We start from the raw sequence: 24,666 nt of genomic DNA on the forward strand, positions 1-24,666 counted from the left end.
GTGCAGCGTAACATGATCCTGGGTCCACAATTTGGCATAAAAGGCAACTGGTCAAAAAATTGTTTTTTCATTTCAACCAAAAACTTTATTGACAACTAACAGTGTTAGCAGACACCAGCCACGGTTTGTCCATGCGCTGGTTCTAAATTCTAACAAATGAACGGCGTTGACATCGCACCACGCATCTGAAAATATATTTGTCATGATTGCACATAAGCATGGAGGGCAGTACACCGGACAACACTTCCCCTTGTAAATGATTATTTAGTATTGGTCCGCTAAATTGAAATAAAGTGATCACGTCATTCTCATGGACCTAGACCATCAGCATCGAGTGACATTCTGAATGCTTGAATTCTCAAATCGTCTCAATGAAGGATTTCATATGCATCCACGATATTCCGCCCCTCAAAACTACTATCCCCTTGGAGCTTTGCGAACTGGAGCATATTGATTCATGTACATTCATGAAAATCGACTAATTTTTCATCCAGCAACCTTAAATTTTTCATCCAGCAACCTTCAATTAATTTCACGACCGAGTCACCATCATAATGTGGTAGGGAAATACATCGCTTTTCGAGGAGGTTGCATAGTATGGGTAACGTAACTCCGTCCACGGGACTACAATTCCCCTGCAGCTTTGCGCTCGCACAAACTTAATGCGGAAGTTATCTCCGGATAACAGAACGCGCCAAATGATGGGTGCTACGTGAATGCTGAACACAATTTTGAGGTTGAGAAGAATCCAAATAAGTAAGTAGTCTAACTGCAGCCCTTCAACTTTGTGTCCACGAGGACGCCTTTGCTCACAAAAGAACCCTAGTTAAAGGCAAGCTTTCCTTCTTTTTTCCAGAAAGCCAACCACATTTCCAATCTGTAGAAGGTGCCAGCCCGATCCATTCAAAGTAAGTGCATCGTATGATGTGTTCTCGTGAATGCAGCACGTTAGAACAGCTTGGCCTAATCCATACATTGGAATTTGTTGTTGTAGGGTCAAGCTGGTACTGTCATCGCTCACACGGAGACTGTGGCCAATTAAAGTAAGCATATCAACCCAATCCTAAAAAACAGTTGCATTTGAGGGAGTTTTGCGTTTAGAGTGATTCCAAGAGCATACATGATTTGAATTTATTGTTTATTACCAGATGGTCCAGCGTCGGTAATTCAAAAATAAGATACCACACAGGCTTTAACTCAAAAGAAGGTAAGAAATAAAACGATAGAGAAGATGTGCAGCTAACTAGTTTTTAAATAAGCAGTTTTCTAAAAGATAGGTTTCTTTTTCTTTTCACAGCCCTTGTCCTGATGAGAACTCTTTATCCAGCAAGAGTTCGAAACGTGTAGACTATATTTCTAAGCCATAAGACAATTGTGCCAACTGTTCAATTGCTAAAAATCTTTGTGAATATTGGTCTATGGCATACTGTGAATAGGAGAATTCCAGTGTAAATAATGTGTGTTGTTTGTGTATGTATGAGAATGAATGTTTGATTAATAGATTGATAGAGTATATGTATAGCAATGTGTTGTAGATAATGTTTCTTTTGATTTTCTGATTATTTGTGTTAATTTTGTATCTTTTGTACAGATGATGTTTTGAAAAATATAATAATGGTGAAATGACAACCAAAGTAATGAAACAAAAATAATTATAAATAAATAAGATTGATTCAAAGGAAAAAGTACAACGAAACATATTGTTTAATTCTTATATTTCGCGCAAAATCAAAGTAATGAATTGCAGACAGTATTGGCATTCCACAGTTAATAAACGCCATTGTATGGAGACAGGGTCTGATGAAAAACAATACAGCACTGCTGCCTTACTTGCCCCTACTTCCAGCCACATCAATCCTGCCTCCGGCAAAACCGGAGACGACGGCAGTGTCCACGCCTCTCCATAAAGTAGAGGACTGACACTGCCAGCAGTTCATTTTCCCTCGCAGGTTAGTGGCGGTGTGTGTGTGTGTATGTGTATGTGTATGTGTATGTGTATGTGTATGTGTGTGTGTATGTGTGTGTATATGTGTGTGTGTATATATATATATATATATATATATATATATATATATATATATATATATATATATATATATGTATGTTTCAGCCACGTTATAGTTAGGAATTCGCATTTAAAAAACCTTAGAAATTCACTGAAAAAACCATAGGTTTCAAACATGTCACAGTTAGCTGGGCATCTCACTCATACAAAACCATTGAAATTTCCCCGTTATAGTTAGTTCAGCTAACTATAACTCGCGCGCCCGCAATGCACTGCTGATGACGTCACATAATACATCACTGATGACATGGTCAGTGACATCACTGATGACATCTCAAATGACATCACTGACTATAACTTGGCTGAAACCTATGGTTTTTTCAGTGAATTTCAAAAGTCTTGTAAATGATAATTTTTAAATGTATTGTTATATTTTTATATACTAATTTACTACATTGTTTTAAAGTATTTATTTTTAGATATTTTTTTAACCTACATCACATTTTTAATATAAATTGAAGAAAAAAAATTTTGAAAAATATTGACATTGTAATTGTTTTTTATTTAATATTTTTTTTAATTTATATATATATATTATATAGCAGGTAATGATATCCTATTGAAGGAAATTCAAGTTACTGGTAAGTACAGTTAAATTGACTTTTCAGGAATAGTAGTGAGCTGAAAGATGCAGCACTGAGGTATCTCCTGATAACAGGTGAGTAAATTGGAATTCGTAGTTCGGCTGATTTGAGGAATTTTTTAAAGTTCCAAAACTGCACACTTAGAAAAATTTTCAAGTGAAACCAGTCAATGTTAGCCTATGGAAGGAAATTCAAGTTACTGCAAGTATGGTTAGAATTACTTTTCAGGATCAGTAGTGGGATGAAAGATGCAGCACTGAGGTCTCTCCTGATAACAGATGAGTAAATCGGAATTCGTAGTTTGGCTGATTTTAGAGGAATATTTGTACGTTTCAAAAATAGACACTTAGAAAACTTTCTGGTGAAAACAACACAATAGATTCCTATGGAAGGAAATACAAGTTACTGGTAAGTAAACTTACATTTAATTTTCAGGGTCCGTACTGGGCTCAAATATGCAGCACTGACGTCTCTTGTGATAATAGGTGAGTAAATCGGAATTCGTAGTTCCGCTGATTTTAGAGGAATATTGTGCTCAATAGTGAAGGAAGGGCGGTGCCTGAGGTGACGTGTGCAAACACGCCCTGTGGCGCGTTTTAGATTGGGGAATTAATTCCTCTTCAATCCTGAGGTCCCCTGTGAGAAAACTAGCCCACCAGGTACCTCCAGTATGCGCCAGGGAGCTGTGTTGCAGAGAGGTGTTCAGAGGGCACGCCCCCTTTTTACAACACGCTGCAAGGCAGCTCCGTGGCACTTAATGGAAGTACCTGTTGGACTAGTTGGCCCCTAGGGAATCTCTGGATTGAAGAGGAATTAATTCCCCAACTTAAAACGCGCCACAGGGCATGTTTGCACACACATCACCTCAAGCCCCGCCCCCTACCTTCACGACTGTGCAAACGCGCCCCGTAGCGCGTTCTAAATTGGGGGATTAATTCCCCTTGCATACTGGGGATCCCTGGAGGCCAACTAGCCCACCAGGAACCTCCAGTATGTGCCAGGGGGCTGTGTTGCACAGAGGTGTAATAAGGCCCCGCCCCTTTTTACACCTCTCTGCAACGCAGCCCCCTGGCGCGTTTACAGAGGGAAAAACTAATTTTCCTTGCATATTGGGGGTCCCTGGGGGCCAACTACCCACCAGGAACCTCCAGTATGCGCCAGGGGGCTGCGTTGCAGAGGGATGTAAAAAGGGGCGCGGCCTCTTTACACGTCTCTGCAAGGCAGCCCCCTAGCACATACTGGAGGTTCCTGGTGGGCTACTTGACCCCTAGGGGTCCCCAGTATTCAAGGGGAATTATTTCCCCCTCTGGAGTGGCGCCTTAATTTTTTTTGGGGGGGGGGCGGGGGGGGGGGGAGAGAGAATCGGCAGTACCCCGCGATATTTTGTAAAAAAAATTCTTTTTTTTGGCCTTGGGGGTCCTTGTGGGACCCCCTGAGCAGGCCAAGGGGGTCAGGGTGTTTCTACCCTGCCCCCTTTTCTTCGTTTTCACCTTGGTTTCCCTGTTTTCTTGTGACTCGGTTCTACCGAGGCACCAGATGGCCGCCAACACTTCCTGGTTTCGAGTGTTGACAGACAGTTGACAGCCTATCAGCATGCAGCTCGCGCTCGTAATTGAACGGATCTCCGTACGCGTGAAGAACTTAGTCTCTAGATATCGCTATGATTTTACTTTTAATTTTCTCAGAAACTACTGAACGGATTTACACCATTAAACAAAAAGTACATCTGCGAACCAAACTTCCTCTGCCAAATTTAGTTTAATTCCGTTCAGCTGTTCGGGCTGTAGCCCTGGCTAAAGGTCCCTATGGAAAATTGCATGGGGAGAACACGTTTTGGGACCCCCTTTTTTCTCGGCCCCCACTTGACGAATCACCCCCAACTTTCAGGGAAGGAGCGGAACCGAGCAGGCCATTTTCTTGGAGAAATTTGCAGAGATTCGTCCACCAGAGCCAAAGTTATTCCAAATAGAATGTTGTGGATTTCCTATGGAAACTAGGTTTCAACTATAACTACCTACTGGCGACCGCCAGTGGAGTGTGTGTGTATGTATATATACACACACACATATATATATATATATTAAACAGCAAAAGACTTTAAAAAGACTACACTCCAGAAAATGGGAACTTTGTGAAGGCTTGTTTTTATTCAAGCATGATGATATCCGCCACCTACCACCACCCACCAACGAATGTACAACAATTGCTTGATAAAGTTTTGAATTGAAAGTAATAGGAAATGTTACTAAGTCTGAAAACTACATTTATCAGAAGTCTTTGCTCTGGTTTAAGCACTATAAAAGGTGACACAAAAAACGGACTCATGGCACCCTGAGAAAAAACATTTTTTGTTCGAAACGTTGGTGGGTGGTGGCGGAGATCATCATGCTTGAATAAAAGCAAGCCTTCACCAAGTTCCCGTTTTCTGGAGTGCGGTCTTTTTAAAGTCTTTTGCGGTTTAATCTTACACGAGGCATTGTCTGGCCTCGAGAACGGCAAGCAACAGACTAACCTGTTTTTGGGGATGGACAGACAGACAGACAGACAGATACAGAGACACATAGATATATAGATATAGAGATATATATATTTATACACACACACAAAATTGAATGCAACAAAGCGGGTCGAACTTGAACAAAGTGCTTCCCAGCTAATAAAGGCACAATAAAAGATTCAAGCAGTTTTCTTTAAAATGGGAAACCTAGTTAAGTGCAAGGTGTCATGTGTAGAACCATCATCACAACTGCATGGTATGAGAACAGATTCATACATGTTGCTACAAGGAATTGCCAACAGAATGATAGAATAAATGTAACCGAAAACAGGTCTAAAGAAAGCAATAGTGAGTCAACATGCTGAAACTTAAATACAATTCTATAGAACAAGCTGTCTGGAGCAGCAAATAATCTCTGACAGAAGGTGTATCCAATAAAGATGGCTTCCTTCTTTGTAAAGAAGTCCAGGGGTTCATGAGAAGATTGAAATTGCAAATCTTCTTCCAGGACAAGGAAATGGATATACAACAGGGTGACAGGTCTAAAACCTGAATCATCAAAATTCACCCCCATGGACAGTACTCTGCCCATGGAGTTGCTCGCTTTCGAAAAAGCGGTGATGAAAGACCTCAATGATCTAGATCCACAAAACAAACAAATCTTCCAGAATATCACCAAGGAGAGGGAAGCAATACATGAACTAAGCAGCAATCCTGAGTTAGTGATAAAACCAGCGGACAAGGAAGGGGCAACAGTCATACAAACAAAAAAACAATATGACCAAGAATGTAGACGACTGCTCCAAGACCGACGCAATTACGAGGTCCTCCATCAGGATCCCACTGATAGGATCCAAATCAAAATCACCACCATGGTGGAAGAGGCACTAGCACATAATTGGATGACAAAAAAAGAAGGTGAATTCCTGTGTCAAGAAACTCCAGTAATACCCTATCTATATACTATACCAAAGATCCACAAGAGCCTAGAAAACCCACCGGCCGCCCGATTGTGTCTGGCATAGGATCCATTTTGGAGCTGGTTTCAAAATTTGCAGATGCTTTTTTGAGGCCGATGGTACAAAGAACATCTACCTATCTCAGAGACACCAAGGACGTCCTAAACCTTCTGGAAGAACTCACTTTTGATCCACACACCCAACTTTTAATAAGTTGTGATGTTGAGAGCCTGTACACGAGTCTCCCCCAGAATGAGACACTAAATATAATTGAGGATGTACTTTTTGAGGACGACTGGGAATACCAGACACCCAGAAACGTCATCATGGAATGCTGCAATCTGGCACTGTAAGAATTTTTTGGGGAGTACAACAACATCCTGTTTCTCCAAAAGCATGGGACCAGCATGGGGAGCACATTTGCTCCCAGTGTAGCTGGTCTCTATGTGTATCATCTAGAAACAACAAAAATACTACACCCCAACAATCGTTTTCGAAAATACATCAACACCTGGAAAAGGTATATTGATGACATTTTATTATATGGTATGGGGACAAAACGACAGCGCAACAGTTCATCTCTTGGTTGAACTACCAAGACAACTTCCTAAAGTTTACCAGCACAATTTCAAGTGAAGTACTAGTTTTCTTGGATCTTAACATTTTTGCAAAAGATGGCAGGTTAATGACAACTACACACTTCAAGACCACATCAAAGAACTGTCTCCTCATGTACCAAAGTTTCCATCCCAAACATCTGAGACAACCTCCCACATGGGCAGTTCTTACGGCTAAGACGAAATTGCACGGAGATTGCCAATTTCAAGTCACAATCAAAAGACCTACGGAAAAAACTTGAGATGCGACAATACCCCGCAAAATTAATAAATCAGGCTTACAAACGAGCCCGCAACAACTGCTGAGAAAGCCTCCTAGAAAGTAACCAGCCCAAACCGAAAAATAAACAACCCTTTTGCATCACCACTTATAACACACACTCCAACCAGGAGACCAAAATAATTAACAAACATTGGAAAATTCTGAACAGCGGAGGTCTTGAGATCCCAAAACAAATGTTCTCGCACAGAAGAGGGAAAAGCATCAGAGACATGTTGGTCCATACCAGGCCACGAAAAAAGGAAGAATCAAACCTATCCACGAGTATGGCAAACATGCAAGGCCATCATCCCTGTGGCAGATGTAAGGTCTATCACCTGACCAAGAAGAGTAAAGAGCTCAAATTCCGCAATTGCACCATATGGGAGCAAAGAAAATTCACCTCATGCTATAGCAACAATGTTGTATACTTGATAACGTGCCCCTGCCAATTAGAATAGGTGGGTATGACCACAAGACCAGTCAAAATAAGGATAGGCTAGCACAAAAGGAACATTAAATGTAAGAAAAGCAGTACCAAAATGGCTTCCCACTTCCTAGAGAAGATCCACACACCAGAAGACATCTCATGGAGTGTAATCGAACAAGTCAGTAATGACAAATATCTCTTTGAAAAAGAACAAAGATGGGTGTTTCGCCTCAACACGAACCAAAATGGCTTAAACGACGAAATACCATGGGGGCAATTATGATTCTAATATACTGGATGAATCTTGTAGATAACAAACGTTACCACTATGCAAGGAGGTACCAACCCGTAAAACAATATCAATAAAGTTTGACCAACTGAGTATAACTTGATTCTGTAAGCAGGTCATCCAGAAAACAGTCAAAAATACCCAGAGCGCACCGAAAAAAAACATAATTATTACATAATAACCTCCACCGAGGTTGACTTCAATAAAAATGGCAACCAACTAAGCTTTGAACAACACGGCCATTGCTCCCAATGAGAACGGAATCTACCCCACATTAGAAAAAAACACTGCCAACCTCTCCCCCCCCCCCCGCCCCCCACCGCCCTTTTTTTTTGCAAAGACAGGCGATGGTGTTTTTGACAAAAAGTACCAACTAATCCGATGGACAATATAGAGAAGAATTCTCACACTGTTTAATGATCTTGCAGTGTACCTTCCCCTTTTTTTTGAATAACCCCTTTTTTTAATAATATGTTTAATAAGTGACAGCAAAATTATTTAGCGCTAGTGTCCATTTTTGTTAACAGGGTAGAGACCGTCTTTTGGGACACTATTTCGCTTCCTCGATTATTGTCTAAAACGAGGAGGTATACTTGAAGATCTAGTTTCGGATGCAACAATGACGAGGCATTACTGAATTAGCAACGAAATGCACCAATCACCAACCAGGAAAAGTATCAGTTACATCGCCAACACGAAGGGCTGAAATACAGCGGCCATTTTGGGTTAACACTCCAGCGGTCAACGAAGCTGGAGAAACACACTTCCGTATAGCACACGGAAGGAAAGGCGGTAGACCCGCCCCCGCTTTCGGTTTTTTTCTAATCACTCAGTACCGATATAAACAGCAGGGTCAATCACACGGAGCTAACCGACAGAGCTGCACTGGGGGTGAAATGATGAGGTGACACCAATGGTTATGCGAGTAAGACTACGGCCACAAGTCTTTAATCCTTGGCCTTTTTATCAAACGTGTAACTTTATTGAAAATGCTTATTTTTCACAGTAACACGTTGAAAAGACCCAACATCAGGTGCCAAGCTCATGAGGCACGATTAACGAATAGAAGATGTATGTATACATCCACTAATTTGTTCAAAGCGTATTATGCCTAATGCAGCGCAAAAGCGAACATGCCGCTCTGTCATGATTCACGATAAGAACAAATTCTTGTTTTCTTTTCACCGATATGTGATTACGGGCCAAAATTTTGTACCACATACCGAACAATACCAAAGCCGATCCATAAACAATCCAGACTTTAAGCAACTCACTAACATCATGTGGGTGCGCCGATATACTGCAAAAGCCCTTTTTAGGTCTCGCACCTGCGACACATCGCGGAGCGATGTCGCAGCGAGACCTATAGCTGTCGGCTCTGCTTCCAAGGAGACAGGAGATGGGCACGCGCAGGCCAGGATCGGGTCGCGCCCGTTCACCACATGACTTAGTCACGCGCTGTTCATCTCCTGTCTCCCATGCAAGCCTCAGCCGACACCACGCACGCGCACACACACACACACACACACACACACACACACACACACACACACACACACACACACACACACACACACACACACACACACACACACACACACACACACACACACACATATATCCCCCCCTCCACTCACAGGGCTCTTTTGTCACGTTGCTGCGCTTCAACAGGCTCCGCACTCCCTGGATTTTTTCTACGCTGCATCACCACACGCGGGGCTTCCCTCAGGCCTGGGAGCCCCGTGTCACCGGTGCTCCTCTGGGCCAGCCACTCCGTGGGCTTCTCGCAAAAGGCGGAAGTCCCGCCCCATGACGTGACTCTCCCGAACTTCCGGTTTTGGCCAGCCAGAGACAGGTGAGACAGCAACTACGCAGGGAGCAGGGACGGCCGAAAGCGTCCCGGTCTGAGCTCTGCTCAGACGACCCCGTCCGTATGTCCTGTGTCTCTGTGTGTAAGAAGGTACGTCCACAGCTCTAATACACTGCGTGTTTCATTCACTCTGAAAGGTTTGCCCTGCTGTTTTTCTTCTGGTGGTTTTTGACCCCTAAAGTCCGCTCCAGTGCGAGCTCTTGACGCGAGAAATCTGCAGCGGCCCTCCCGCGCCCGCTGGCAACACCGTTCATCCATAGCAACCGGCACTCGAAGCACTTCCGGTGACGACTTCCTGTTCTGTCTCCATAGCGACGGCTGTCAACTGAAGAGCTGGAGCCGGGTGAGAGATCCTGCCATTTGTCTCGACTGCAGTTTATCCTTCCCTGTCTGCCCCGCTCCTCGTCTGCCCCGCTCCTTCCCAGCCTGCCCCGCTCCTTCCCTGCACGGTCGCTGACCCCTCTGCCCATACTTAACCTCTCTTTTTTCCTTTATTTGCCGCACACAACAAGAGTACATGTGTTTGCAGGCCCTGAAAGGTTCGCCCTGTTTTTCGTCTGGTGGTTTTTGACCCCCAAAGTCCGCTCCGGTGCAAGCTCTTGATGCTTTACAGCCACACTCAAGGCTCGGGGTGGTTGGTGGAAAGGGTTCCGGGAAGCTATGGCGACCATACTGCAGCATTTGGAGGGGTCTCTCTCGAGCTCACTGTGTCCCTGGCAGTAGGTCAAGTGACCACCTCTAGCGAAACTTGTGCTTCACACGAGAAATCTGCAGCGGCCCTCCCGCGCCCGCTGGCAACCCCGTGCATCCATAGCAACCGGCGATCGAAGCACTTCCGATGACGACTTCCTGTTCTGTGTCTATAGCGACGGCTGTCAACTGAAGAGCTCGAGCCAGGTGAGAGATCCTGCCATTTGTCTCGACTGCAGTTTATCCTTCCCGGTCTGCCTCGCTCCTTCCTTGTCTGCCCCGCTCCTTCCCTCCACTGTCGCCGACCCCTCTGACCGTCCCTTACCTCTCTTGTTTCCTTTATTTGCAGCACACAACAAGCGTGCATGTGTTTTCAGGCCGTCTCTAATCTGATCCTTCCTCACTTGCACTCATCCCCTCCTGCATTTTGTTGCTTGCCCGGTACCCCTGAGCCCCCTCCTGCATTGTGTTGCTTGCCCCTTCACCCTGATGCCCCTCCCGCATTATGTTGCTTGCTCCATCCCCCTCCTATGTTGTGTTGCTTGCCTTGTCCACTCCTGCACGGTGTTGCTTATCCCACCACTCTTGGCAGAAAAAGAAAGCATTGACGCAACCAGCACTTGCAGCACCATAGAGCTTTTTTTCTAACTTTCAGCCATGCTGCACAGTAGCCAAGCTGCTGTACAACATGGCTAAAAGATGTTGACAAAGCCAATATATCTTGCATAGACAAGACCTATTGGCCTTTCCAATGCTTGTTTTTAATGCACTTAGACCGCTGATATGAGATGAATATGATGTATATCACACTCCGTACAAACTGCATGAACAGTGAATGACGTTGAGCTGCACTTTACCTGCTTCACAGGGCCCTGGAGCCGTGTGGTCATCTCGGCATCGGTGAAAACGAGCACTCTCTCATACTCTGTTGCTCAAAACTTGCTCTATACCTCATGCGATGCCCAGCACACTAATCACTATTTGAGTTGAATTATGCAGTTCAGTGTACCTGGTGTTTTGCACAGAAGTGTGGATTTAAAACTTGCCACATAATCCATTATATGCTTCATTATATGTAGATTTCCACACAAAGGGGTTTATTTACAAGCCCCATACGCCACCAATACATCACTCTTCCCCATATTCAAAGTGATGTACTGGCGGTGCAAGGGGCTTGTAAATAAGCACCAAAGTGTCTAGTTCTAACGGCTGCAGAGTGGCAGACTACTTGCAAGGGTTAACTGATCACCATTCAATTGCTGATTGCTGCATTCTCATTAAACTGGTACTAATGAGTGCACCTTTGCTCAGACAACATTAAAAATAAAAATGACGAAATAGTGAAATGACAAAGCTATATACAGCATTATGATTCACAATGAGCTATTTCTTGCCACATAATTTAGTCAACCTTACTGCATAATTTAGTCCTCCATTATTGCATATTACCGGTGTGCCTGCCTACAAGGCCCCCACGTATCTCATAGGCATGCCTGCGTATTGACATTCTGAGCCCTTGTGGCTGGTAAAAACATTAACCTTGGACAGAAATCTAAAACATGAAGTGGTCTGCTCTGCACTCATCAAAAGACACAAATAAAAAATATGCCAATTAAAGAAGTCTTGTCTGGTTCTAACTGTGGGCTTGGCTTCCTTAAATTCTGTGTTAGCTTTGCTAATTGATGAAACGACCAGTTCCATTCGGATGCCCGAACCGGATAGTGCAGGTCAACAGCAAAAGAGAGCCAGCAGCACAGAGCAAACACTGACTGCTGTGGAAGAGTATGGGACCAACGAGAACAATGGAGATAGTACTTGGCTTGCGTACTGACGCAAGACATGAGGGGTGGGCTCATGAATTCTTCCCACTGCGGGGAGGGCTCAAGGTGACTTTTTGAAGTATTATAAATTTGTTGTGGACAGCATCCAGCTATAAGTTTCAGAAAAAAAAGTTATCAAAACCTACACCCGGATCTGCACAGACTGTTACTCAACCAGGGTAGCTTTGTAGTAAAGCAAATCGCAGTGTAGTGGTATCAACTACCAAACCCCATTGCCTCCCCATGCTCTTAAAAAAGTAAACAATATTACAATAATTCCATCGTCTAAATAGGGCAGCGAGGAAACATAAGAACAGACCACTGGAGTGTTGCAGGAGCCTAAACGCTGCAATGCCTAGGAAGACGGAGAGAAACATAAAAAAGCCAACCACACCAACATGGACAATCTGATAAAACCTGTACCTGTAGAACCTCCAGCAGGGGAACCAATGTTTAGGCACGTTAGAGTAAAAATTCAACTATTTTGTCACATTTATTTCACATCTCTCTTGGGGAGATGAACACCCAGCATTCCAGGGGCAGGTGTGGCTGGCAGACCCTTAACGTGTTGGAATATTGATTGAATTCGTGCTCCTGCAGAATATATGTATTTTACCCCAATTTTTGTGAAGATTGTGCTGCAAACTGCACCTTCTAGTGTTTACAAAATCTTATTAAGAAGGCATGCTCAAACTCACCCCACCCCCCATCATAAAGGAAGATAAGCTTAATACATTTGCTCAAAACATTTCAAGCAAGGGGGTTATATACAGGCCACCACTTACAAATGAACCATCTGCCTCTAGTTTTCAGTGTCCTCTTCTGAAAAATCCCGCCTATACTGCTTTTTTGAATCACCCAGAACACATAGCGGCTAACCACATAAAGAGATCAGGACTAGCAGGGAAAAAACATCTTGACACTTTTCTGACTAATAGTATTTCTCTATTATGTATGCTCGTAAGGCAATGTAATCAACACATAATTAGCCTCTTATCTTTAACTTGCCAAACACAAACGCAACTTGACTAAAAGCAATCTTTACACCTAAAAACATCAGAAAGTCGTCCTATTCCTAGCCGACTAGAATAACGTTAGATAGGATTCTTACTCTTTGCCTCTGTCAGTGTAAACACTCTCTCACACAGGTGATTGGCAGTGACAAAGGACAGCTGGAAATGCTAATATAACTTTGAAAATGCAAATTGTAGTCCATCCGGTTCTGTGGAAGCCTGAGTGTCCCTCAGTCAACATCTTTCATGTGCATTGCACTGCTTCATTAATCACAACAGAAGATAAGCATTTGCAATGCAATAGGTCTCGCATTTACGCGAGTTTAAGCTATTGGCATTGTAAATGATAATGCCTTTTATTTATGTTTTAAAAACAAAAATAAAAGGCATTGTCATTTGCAATGTCAATAGCTCAAACTCACGTAAATGTGAGACCTATTGCATTGCAAATGCTCGTTTAGAAATGGGGCCACCCAAAAAATTATTCAGAAACAACCGAACAACAATTGATATTTTGTGATGATCTAGTGAGTATGAAACGTATGTGTTTTGGAGCAAAAAAACGGTGATTTGATCTCAAATAATGAGGAAAATCGCAGTTTAAACATAAGGATTACATAGTCAATAATCTTTGGAAAATAAAAATATATCACTTTCTTTACAGGATCAAATACAATCCGCGTATTGGTGATGTGTTATTTAATTGACCATTGAAGTCATGTGATACTGTGTGGCTTTTCTTTTTTCTCTTTTTATTTCAGAGACCAGACTGGGTCATTTTTTCTCACAGGGCTAATTGAAGCCTTTTCATAAATAGACTAGCCTATTTTTGCAAGTCTGTTTTAGGAAAGTAGGCATATAACATTAGCAAAACGTTTTTGGGAGTGTAGTAGGGATCAACAGAGGTCCTGATGAGTAAAGCAGTGGGGACTGCTTACGAAACATGTTGACCATGTAGGGCTTAGTAGATATCCCTACCACAACCCTATTTTAATATTCCCAGCTAGAGAAGTGAATAAAATCGTTTTTTTCTACTAGCCAGGGAATTTTTAATACTTTAATACTTTTCACATAATTCTTCCACCCCTACCACTCACACTCTCTGCACATCACACGTAGCCTGACTTCATAACAACAAGTGCTTCAGCGTAATCCGTAGGCCGCAGCACGCCCCGCCCCGTAGAGGGACAGCAAGACCCCCATGATGAAGCATGACACTATGGCATTCATAGTGTGTGAGGGGTATTTTAAAAACACAGTGCTTTTTTCTTGTCATCTACAAGGATCAGCAATGTACACTGTATTTCTAACTCACAAATATTGTTCACTATAACCGAATAAAGATATTTGAATTGAATGTCGACAAGTGAGGTGTATCACAACTATGAGGCTAATGGGCCAGAACTATAAACTTTAGTCAGCACCAAACCGGACTGTTCACACAGAATTTGCTAATGAGGGCTAGTCAACACCGAGATTGGCTACAGGCCCAAAGCAAAATTAGGTAGCTGGACGTCCAAATTTACAGCCTGTCTATACGCCGTTCAGCAAGGGTTAGAGCCACAAAACGTCCTAGGCCAATTTTAGTCCCTCAGCTCCTTTTTGTACCAGTGAAGTGAGTATACAGACCCTTTGCAGGAAGCCCAGTGGGGCACGGAATGTCTTCTCCTGCAGATGTGTTAAAACCACTTGCAGTTAAGCAATTGTACAGGACTTTATCTGTAATGTAAGAGGGAAGAAGAGTGTATGTATCTGTCATTACCCTCCATGCAGCCAACGTCTTTATCAGACATAGAAAGAACATATACATCAGATTCTATGTATTTAGATGTCAAATAACCATTCTATACTAAATTATATTTCCCATTGAACCCCTCCCTATTCTCTCCCTTGCCTCTTGCATACTCACCTCATTGTAGGCATTGCTTGTGCACAAGTGTAACCTCATCAGCACTGTGAGGCATGGTTTTTTAATGTGTATCAATCTGCTAGACCAGTTGCTCTGCTCAACAAAAGGCACATATGTCACTTTGTCTGCCAGAAAGATAACAGATCTCTGTAGTGTGGAAATCTGTGGAGCAAATGCAAACATCTCTCCAAAGAACAGCCATACAGAATGTGTTGCTGCCTCACAGCCACTACGAAGCTCGCCTTGAAACAGACCTTCGTCTTGGAAGTTTACATTTAAGTTACCATTGCTGAGCAGGAGTGGGTCTCTATAATTTTACATAGCTTGGTGCAGCATGCTGTCAGTGTGAATGGGAGCCTGGAGCCCTACACACATGATTTTGGCCCTCTGCAGGTGCTACAGTAAAATGTGATCTCACAGGCAAATGTTTTCTGCTATTTTACAATCCCAGCTAGTATGCTAACAAAAATTCACCTTCTGTATTTCTAGATGTCCGCATGGAAAATGGACCTAGACTTAAAACTAGTGACTGATTTTTTTTTTTTACTTTTTAATTGAACGACCCTCACCTTACCTTCCATCATCTGCATGCCTCTTCTTTCAGCATAACCTAATCAAAGCTGCATGCCTGTCTATCTTAATCTCTATTACTGTAGCTCTGCAGTTGCCTTCACCTCACATCGCATTTCCTTTGAAACTCCAGCCATGCCACCTAATTGATATGAATGCATATTTCCACTAAAACTAAAAGATACCGCTACTTTTAACATTTAAAAGCAACTTTACACTAGATTTACGGTTCATGGTTTATGCTAGCATTACAAGTTTTTAAGCTGGTTTGATAATCAAACACTACACTGTTGTGTCTTGGTGCACTGCAAAGATTATACTGAACTCATAATGCAGATTAATCAAGACAGAAGAAAAGATTTACAAATCCACGTTTGGGGTTGCAGGGAAGATTGATGTGTTCTACTTTGGCACAATACCTTAGCTCTCCCCTGGAAATGTGGTGGCTCAATTGTCCTTTACCTCCGACCTTAGTATATTAATTTCAGCCAAAGAGGAGCCAATAGCACAGGGTATACACTTAAAAAGGTAGACGTATGAATAACAGGAAAAATGCATCTATTGTGTAAGCAAAAAAAGAAGCCTCGCCTTACATTGATAGCTTGCTTAATCTCCACAACGGCCCCAGCAACGCCGGGGATGCCTGGCTTCACCTTGGGGTGCCCTCTCACAGGGAAAGCCAGGACGGGTTCCCCAGCGGTATACAGCGCCAGGACACCACGTAACGAGGTTACAGTGCGCTTTACAAGTATACCTACATTACATTACATTACATTGTCAAGCCACGAAATAAGACACCACTTCCTCAATTTCCGGAGACCACTCTGCAACAGATAGCTAGGGGTCAGTATAGCAACCAAAGATCAAAATCCACAGCTGCTGATTCGAGTAGGACACTGTGCTTCATAGCCCTTATATGAGGAGGATTCACCCATTCCTAACAGATGTGCAGAATTTTTGTGCATTTGGCTACGCATTCGATGCCAGTACTCAAACATTTTAAGAAACTGCAAGGTCAAAATTCATCCTCCTCTCACATTCAAGTGCACTGGGAAAGAAACTGAAAACACAGCAAAAATAAATAGACTGATTTAGATGAATATGAAATGAAATCAGTTTTTCCACTGATAATTGGATTCACAGAACTCGCAATGGACTAAATTATCAAGAAAGAAATGGTATCTCTTTCATTTCAAATTGATGGGCAAGTGGTGAAACTGACATACTTTATAAACCTCCTTCAAGCCCCATAATTGAAGCAATAGAATTTGATTAAAAGAAACTGCACCCAGGAAACTACTGGTACATTCAGAAAATCAAAATTAGCTCAGAAATTGTCATGGTTCTCACTTCACGTACCAGAGGATAATGCTTTTACCTGGAAGTTTTCGATGTGTGCTATATCATTACAATTTCAAAGATCTACGGAGGCGGTTTTAAAAGTATATATATATATATATATATATATATATATATATATATATATATATATATATATATATATATATGTATGTATGTGTATATATATATATATATATGCAAGCTCCAATTTCCAGAAATACCCAGCCGGGTTTACAGAAAAGACAGCACTCACACGGGCAGCAGCAGTATTTTCAGCAGGTCGGTTTATTCACAAAAGGCAAACAGACGCGTTTCGGGAGTGGACTCCCTTCGTCAGTGTTATCGTTTGAGCGCCAAAGTTTTTTTTACCCTTTTCACTGTTCGTGCCCTATACCGACACAAACAAAGGACTAATGCATTAGCATGTATGTGGCGCGCCATCTTAGAACGCCTCTAATTTATACAATACGTCCACATGAGATATACCAATTCACAATGTCTTTCTTGTGTGACAACATCTATAAAGATGTGAGTGTGTTAACGCAAAAATAAATCTCGCCGTGTATCGGCAAAAGTTCTAATGGATCATTTAGTCACCAAAAGCAGCCATATGCCTGAAAAACAAAGCATTGCTAAGAATGCACAATCAAAGCGAAAGATCGCTACATTTAAGAAAAAACGCTATATTTAAGCAAAATCTTGCCGTGGATCGGCACTTGCAACCTATTATCAGGTTGCTAAATTCTCAGGTCATTGACAGAAGGATAAACACACAACATTATATCTCATTTTGACGATAAAGCTTACTTGCACTATATACATTTTCAGAATGTCATCCCGACACATTATCAAAGATATTTCAAAACAATGCAAAACAGTTTCATAAAGTTAGTCATATCAAATGATATACTCCTCAGCCCAAGTGGGAGGCAAGTTCCTCCCCCATATTCAGTCCCTTCGGAGCCTTGGTTTCAAGATCAATAATAAATCTGGATTCTAATCTTCTTAAAACCTGTAACCGGTTTCCTCCTCTGGGATTCTCAGTTACTTGATCTAAACAGAAATATCTTAGCAAAGTCCTATCGCTCTTATGTTTAATGGCAAAATGCCGTGCTACTGGGTAGCTAAAATCTTTATTGGCAATTGCCCGCATGTGTTCCAGTATCCGAAGTTTAACAGAATTGATGGTACTGCCCACATACCTCAATGAGCATGGACAGACCAGACAGTAAACTGCATGGTCTGTATGACAGGACATAAATTTTGTGATTTTCTTTCCACCTTGCCGGCCAGGCACCTCATATGTCAGCGTTCTTTTACTTGCCGAGCAGGCTTTACATTTCCCGCACGGGAAAAAGCCCTTTGCATCTTTCAATGTTCCTGACTGTTTCTTCTCAACTGGAAGATAACTGTGAATTCTCTCATCTCGCAGCGATCTTGCCCTCCTAAAGGTGATAGCAGGCACAGTTGGAATATCTAGACCTACAATAGGGTCGGATTTAAGTATGTGCCAATGTTTGGTCAGAATTGATCTTAGTCTGAAAGAATTCGCAGCAAACGGTGTAATCATTCTAAATTGTACTTTTTCAGGTTGAGTGAATTCTTTCTTTTCAAACAATTTGCTGCGAGGGATTTTTCTAACTTTTTTCAGAGTTTCATGTAGCTGGTTAAAATTATAGCCTCTATTCTGGAACCTCTCTATGCTATCAATGGCAGCTTTTTCAAAATCTTCATTGTGGGTACAATTACGTTTTAATCGTAAGAGTTCCCCATAAGGGATATTGGAGATGAGTTTCCGGGAATGACTGCTTGAAGCGTGTAAAACGCTGTTACCCGCAGTCGGTTTCCGATAGAGCTGGGTACTGATTTTACCATTCCTCACACTCACTTGTAGATCAATATATACACACATACACACACATATATATATATATATTTTTTTTTGCTCTGCTTCATTTGGCACCAGTATATGGGGATATGCAAATAGCACTGTAAAAAAATGAAAAATAAATTTCTTAGAAAACTGCTGGCAGTCCCTCAATCCACACACTAATTTTTGACACGAAGAAGCTAGGTTTGGCTTTTTAGAAGATTACATTAAATTACAGCCCCTTCTACTCTGGCTTAGAGTCTGGACAAAACCAGAGACCCATTTCTGCAGGGCGATCCTGACTGGCCGTAGATTATTTATTAGATATCCCTTCGCTACAATATATGAAGGAGTGCTTCAATGAGCACGGCCTTCCAATTTTTTTTTCCAACCTGTGATACTGCCAGCTGCACTGTGCAAAAAGAGCTCTTTTTGAGACGCACTAAAATATTTTGAGTGCCAGTGGAAATGGTTACTCCCAACCAACTCCCTACCATGAGTCTAGCACCTGCACTTTATCTTCAAACAATTCATAAGAGCGTCACAAATTCCTATGGACCAGATTCCCCTTAAATCCATTCACTTTTTGATGGCTTTTCACCACTCCAGCTACTCGGTTCTCTCATTAGGCCATGTGATGATACAACAGCACAAAGCATTTTCCCTTTTTCATCTCTTTTTACTACACTCAGAGAAAACGGTTTCTTTTTCCAGTCCTTAGATTATCTGAAATCAGGTTTAATGAACAGCTGTTTAAAATACGTAATCTGAGACTATTACATCATTTAAGCTGCTCTAGATAATGCAAAGCGCCATGCAAACTCACATAAAATATTGAGAATGTGCTCTCTTGTTTTGATTATTGCCCTTTTTATAGGATTTGCTGCTATTTTTCACCATGTTATTTATATTGATATTATTTTGTATGTGCACTTTAACAACTATCATATTTTAGCCTAAGGCACCTCAATTTTGCATCTAGATCTAGACTCCCCAAATAACAATGGCCCCTTCTGATAGCTCATTCTTATGGCTTTCTTCTAAGGTTTTTTCTTTTGGTTTCGGTCTTAAAACAGACTTGTACAGTTTTTTTGCAGCAAAAGGTTTGATTTGTTCTCTTTATGCATTTTGATATTTCTACTGAGCACTTTTACGGTTCCATGAACCGAAATAAAGTTACTCGATGATGGCGGCAAAATTAGGTGTGAAACACGTTTACTGCCTATTGACGTTGTTGGTCCTTTCTTTATACTATGAATAAACTCAGTAACTTGCAAAAGTCTTTAAAATGTTCATAACTTTATTTTTAGTCTAGGAATCGGAAAAAAAAACCGCGTGTAAAAGCTATTTTTTTAAGGTATGGTTAGTTATGTCACTCTCAACAAGACCATGAAACTTGACAATCATGCACTGAACAAACTAACATTACAGAATAAATTAACAGTGTCACAAAGACAATGTGGTTACAATGAGTAAAACATACCTGTTGTCGAACACTTAATTCTGTGGTCTCTTTTGCCATCCTGTAAATCGCTGTCTACTTCTGTTTCATTTAGGTCATACAGAGCACTGTCAAAAGAAATGAACTTGCAAGAGAGAGTGTTGCCTGTATTCCGGGGCTGACTAGTACGGTCATTCACCTCAAATTCCGAGGATGCAATGTTCTCAGGCAAAGCACTCGTCAGGCATTCCACAGGTAGTTGTGAGGTGCCTTTAGCTTGTGGTAAAATCTTGGAAGTAGCAACTGGAGCAGAATCCTCATCGCTATCAAATCCAAATGGATCTTCTGTTATTTCTTCAGTAACTTTAGGCTTTTTAGGAATTTCTGAAGCTGGTTTTAAAATCGGTCTCTTCTGACCTACTTTAGCCATAAATGTGGTCTCTCCCCATTTTGTGCTGTGTGTGGTTCGTTTGCTAGAAAATACTTCGTCAAACTTTGAGCTGCCATCTCCTCCCTTTCTGCTGTATGTTTTTCCAAACCGGGATGTCATTTTGACACCCGTTTCATATTCTCTGTGGGAGAAAAATGAAAGGTTAAAGATACTGCTAATAGCGACCAATTTTTTATCTTACATGTGGCAAAGCAGGATAAAACAAAATCTGTTTAAATCATTAAATGTTTCACATGACCACTAAGTGTTTATGTGGTACTGGAAATAAAAGAAATGTAACTAGTACAGTCAAAACAAATTTTTTCTCACACTCTCCAGCAAGTCAATCAGCAATTAAAATGTTAATTGTTAAACATCATGAATAGTTTCATAGAAATTCTGCAAACTTTGCTTCCCAGAAAAAACAGCAACAAGCATTGACAAGTTAACTGACTGCAATTGTTCCTCCAGTGTGAAGTTTCTTGAGCATCAAGATGTTTTGTGCATGGGGTTTATTTTATACTAAGACTGTTCTAAAATGAATGCTAAGATAAGATAGTAGGCATGTTTTCTTGAGACTCTAGACTCTCTCCCAACCTAACAGAATACTGAACAAAGCACCTTCATTTGGCAGCGAATATGGTGGTTGATCAGATCCCTCCACCTTCAGCCGCAGGCTCCATTCAGCTGCCCATGCTCCCGTACAATACATGTAACAACTGAAAAAGGGATGGACTGAATTTTTTAAAAGAGACTGCAGAGCTATGGCGGCCGGTGGCGAGGAGGGTGGCACAGTGCTGCATTGGTGGGTCCCAGCCTGGCGTCAACAAAACCACACAGAGGGAGACAATCGGCCCAAGTGTATAAGGGCTAAAAGAGGAACCATGAAGGCAGTGTCACACAGACTCTGTGCTTACGGCAGCAAGGGAGCAGAAGAGCAGTTGGTGCTTTAGCATAAGTGCAGCTAGACTAGAAGGAGGAGCATAGAAACCACCAGGCTACCAAGTGGGCCCATCCAAGGATGAGACTGTAGGTTGGGACACCTGAATACATCCACACAACTACCAGCTGGGCGCCTCCTCGTTGCGAGAGTGAATTAGGGGTTGCTCGAGGTTCTCCATTTATCCCCTCTCCCCCATCCTAGACTGAGTCTGGTGTAGGTCAGTTTCAAGCATGCTGCCGGGACGTTAACAGTGTTCATCTGGACTAATGACTGGAGACTTCTGATGACCCCCCTGGCCTTAACCCCAGCACTGCAAGCACTACTGGTGGCAGCATGCAAGTCCCTTTCCAGAACAGTTCAACAGCTGACCTTGGGCCAATTAGTGGAGGCATAACCAATGGTAGCATCAGACAACCTCTACTAATGCTTATAAGAGCTCCTCAGGCCCTCACTAGGGGTCCTTCTCCCACAGCCAAACAAATGGTGAAATGCACCAGAATCCTCAAATATTAGGACTGAAATGAAAACATAATGCGTTGCCAGAAATAGGCTCCCTCCTTATCCTCATACATCGCAGTCTCTCGGTTCAAACCAGACAAGATCAAAGACAATGGAAATCAATAGAGGAATGAAACGAATCTGTATGTGGTATTCGTAGCTCTAAACTTCCGTTTTCAGCCAGACAAAGTAATATTGTACTCCCAACAAAGCTTGGAACTAGGCGGCGGGGCCAGGATATTAGGCAGTTCCAGTGACATTAAGTGAGGACGTGGGCAGGCACCAGGAACAAGCAACATAGGAACCCATGGTTTTCACCCAGCATCGGGTGAATGGGAAAACGTTTGCCCCGACCACATAGACCCAACCACCTACAACACAAACCCTTTGGCTGCCAGTTTACAATACCACATTATGGATCAGAGAAGGGCATTGTCAGCAGTTAAGGTAATATTTGTGTCCATGTAATAATGTTGTTCAAGCTTGTCATTGCCGCCGCGGCGTGGGGGGGGGGCGGGAGGAGAGGAAGGGGGAGAGGGGAGAGAGGGAGAGGGGGAGGGGAGGAGGGGAGGAGGGGAGGGGGACGGGGGAGGGAGGGGGGAGGGGGAGGAGGGGGGAGGAGGGGGGAGAGGGGCGGGGAAGAGGGGGGGGGAGGGGAGAGGGGGGGAGGGGAGAGGGGGGGAGGGGAGAGGGGGGGAGGGGAGAGGGGGGGAGGGGAGAGGGGGGAGAGGGGGAGGGGGGGGAGGGGGGGGTCACGCGGCGCCGCCATTCTTGTGACGGAATCACTCAGTCACGAGCGGGCTGTGCTTATGACGGAGTGGTTCCGTCACGACTCCGCCCAGTCCCTAATTCGCTGGCACAGGCGGGGAATCGGTGCCGCGCGGACAGCCTGGGCATGATGGAACCACTCCCGTCATGAGCACACACCACCCGTGGCTCGTGACGGAGTGGTTCCGTCACAACCATGGAAGGGGTTAATGCAAAGCTATTATTATTAGAGTGAACAAACAAGTTACTTACCTTTGGTAACGATATATCTGTGAGAAACATTAGTAGTGATAGATTCCTTACCTTAGAATTACCCCCAGACGTCAGACTGGATCCGGAACGTTTTATAATTATTAAAAATATTTATAACGCGCACTATCACCATCGGTTTCTTGGCGCTCATTGACAAGTAGCGTGGACCAGAGGCAGAAGGGTTAGTCATATGCGGCTTGGAAGAGCAGGGCTTTTAAAAGTCTGCGAAAACAGTCGTACTTGGGACAAAGACGGAGAGAGAGTGGAAGGGAGTTCCAAGTGGTGGGGGCCAGGACGGAGAAGCTCAGGCCACCGTGCTTTTTCCTTTTGAATCTAGGGACCTCGAGAAAATTTAATGAGGCTGAGCGAAGAGCTCTAATAGGGATATGACGGGACAAGGCCGCCGTAATGAAAGCGGGGGCTGCGCCCGACAGGGCCTTGAAGGTAGTGCAGGCCAATTTAAACGTGCAGCGTTTAGAAACAGGAAGCCAGTGCAGACTACGGAGGAGGGGGGTGACATGCTGATGTTTAGGCTGGTGGAAAATCAGGCGGGCAAGCCTGATTCTGCACCAGCTGCAGACGTTGGAGAGGACATGCAGGAATACCTGCATATAGAATGTTCGCATAATCGAGCCTGGAGGTGATGAGCGCAATAACCACTTGGGTCAGGGCTTCTTTACTAAGATACCTGCTGATCTTACGGATCCGCCTGAGGTGGAAAAAACAGGCAGAGGTGACCGCGTTGATATGCGGTCTCATTGATAGGTCTTCAGAAATGATCACCCCCAGGCTTTTGACTGAACTCACGGGGGAGGGTGCAAGCCCCAAGGATGTTGGCCAAAAGGTAGAATTCCAAGGGTGATTGGGGCCTCCTACCAAGACGAGCTCAGTTTTGGTAGGGTTCAGCTTTAAATGGCTGTGGTGCATCCACTCCGCAATGGTCAGCATGATGGTCTGGAAATTGGTCCGGGAGGAAGGGAGGGAATCTATGGGAAAGATTAACTGAAGGTCGTCCGCGTAATTAAAAATTGTGACAGGGGAGTTGCGGAGGGAAGCTAAAGGTGGTTGGAGGTACAAATTAAAAAGGAGAGGAGACAGTGCTGAGCCCTGTGGAACACCGCAGGGAAGGGAAGTGTAAGGGGCGGAAAAAGTGGAAAGGTGAACGGACTGCGAACGCTGATAGAGGAAGGATCTGAGCCAGTCAAGGGCCACTCCCTGAATGCCGGCGTTTTGGACACGGTCGATCAAGATGGTATGATCGACCGTGTCGAATGCCGCCGAGAGATCTAATAGGACAAGGGCTTGAGGAGTGTTTTTGTCTGCACCTTTCCTAAGGGTGTCCATGACAGCTACTATGACCGCCTCGGTGGAGTGGAGGGGTCTGAATCCCGCTTGTTGGGGGTCTAAGAAGGATGATTTCTCTATAAAAGAGCTCAGACAGCGGGTGACGTAGGTCTCCAAGATCTTTCCTAGGTAGGGTAAAAGGGAGATGGGTCTGTAGTTACTGAGTATTGTAGGGCCTGCATTGGGTTTCTTTAATATAGGTAGAAC

The 24,666-nt window shown here is 43.2% G+C and overlaps 1 protein-coding gene across 2 annotated transcripts in view; it reads right to left on the reverse strand.

Moving 5' to 3' along the window:
* WAPL (WAPL cohesin release factor) overlaps positions 1 to 24,666 on the reverse strand; it is a 1,132,828-nt gene that overhangs the window by 1,019,473 nt on the left and 88,689 nt on the right. For both annotated transcript variants that reach the window (XM_078643290.1, XM_078643291.1), the window contains exon 2: positions 20,267 to 20,796. In XM_078643290.1, coding sequence (XP_078499416.1) covers positions 20,267 to 20,774 — 508 coding nt within the window. In that variant the 5' untranslated portion in view covers positions 20,775 to 20,796. The remainder of the gene's footprint in view (positions 1 to 20,266; positions 20,797 to 24,666) is intronic.

Source organism: Lissotriton helveticus, chromosome 5_1, assembly GCF_964261635.1.
Source record: "Lissotriton helveticus chromosome 5_1, aLisHel1.1, whole genome shotgun sequence".
Classification (NCBI taxonomy): Eukaryota; Metazoa; Chordata; class Amphibia; order Caudata; family Salamandridae; genus Lissotriton; species Lissotriton helveticus.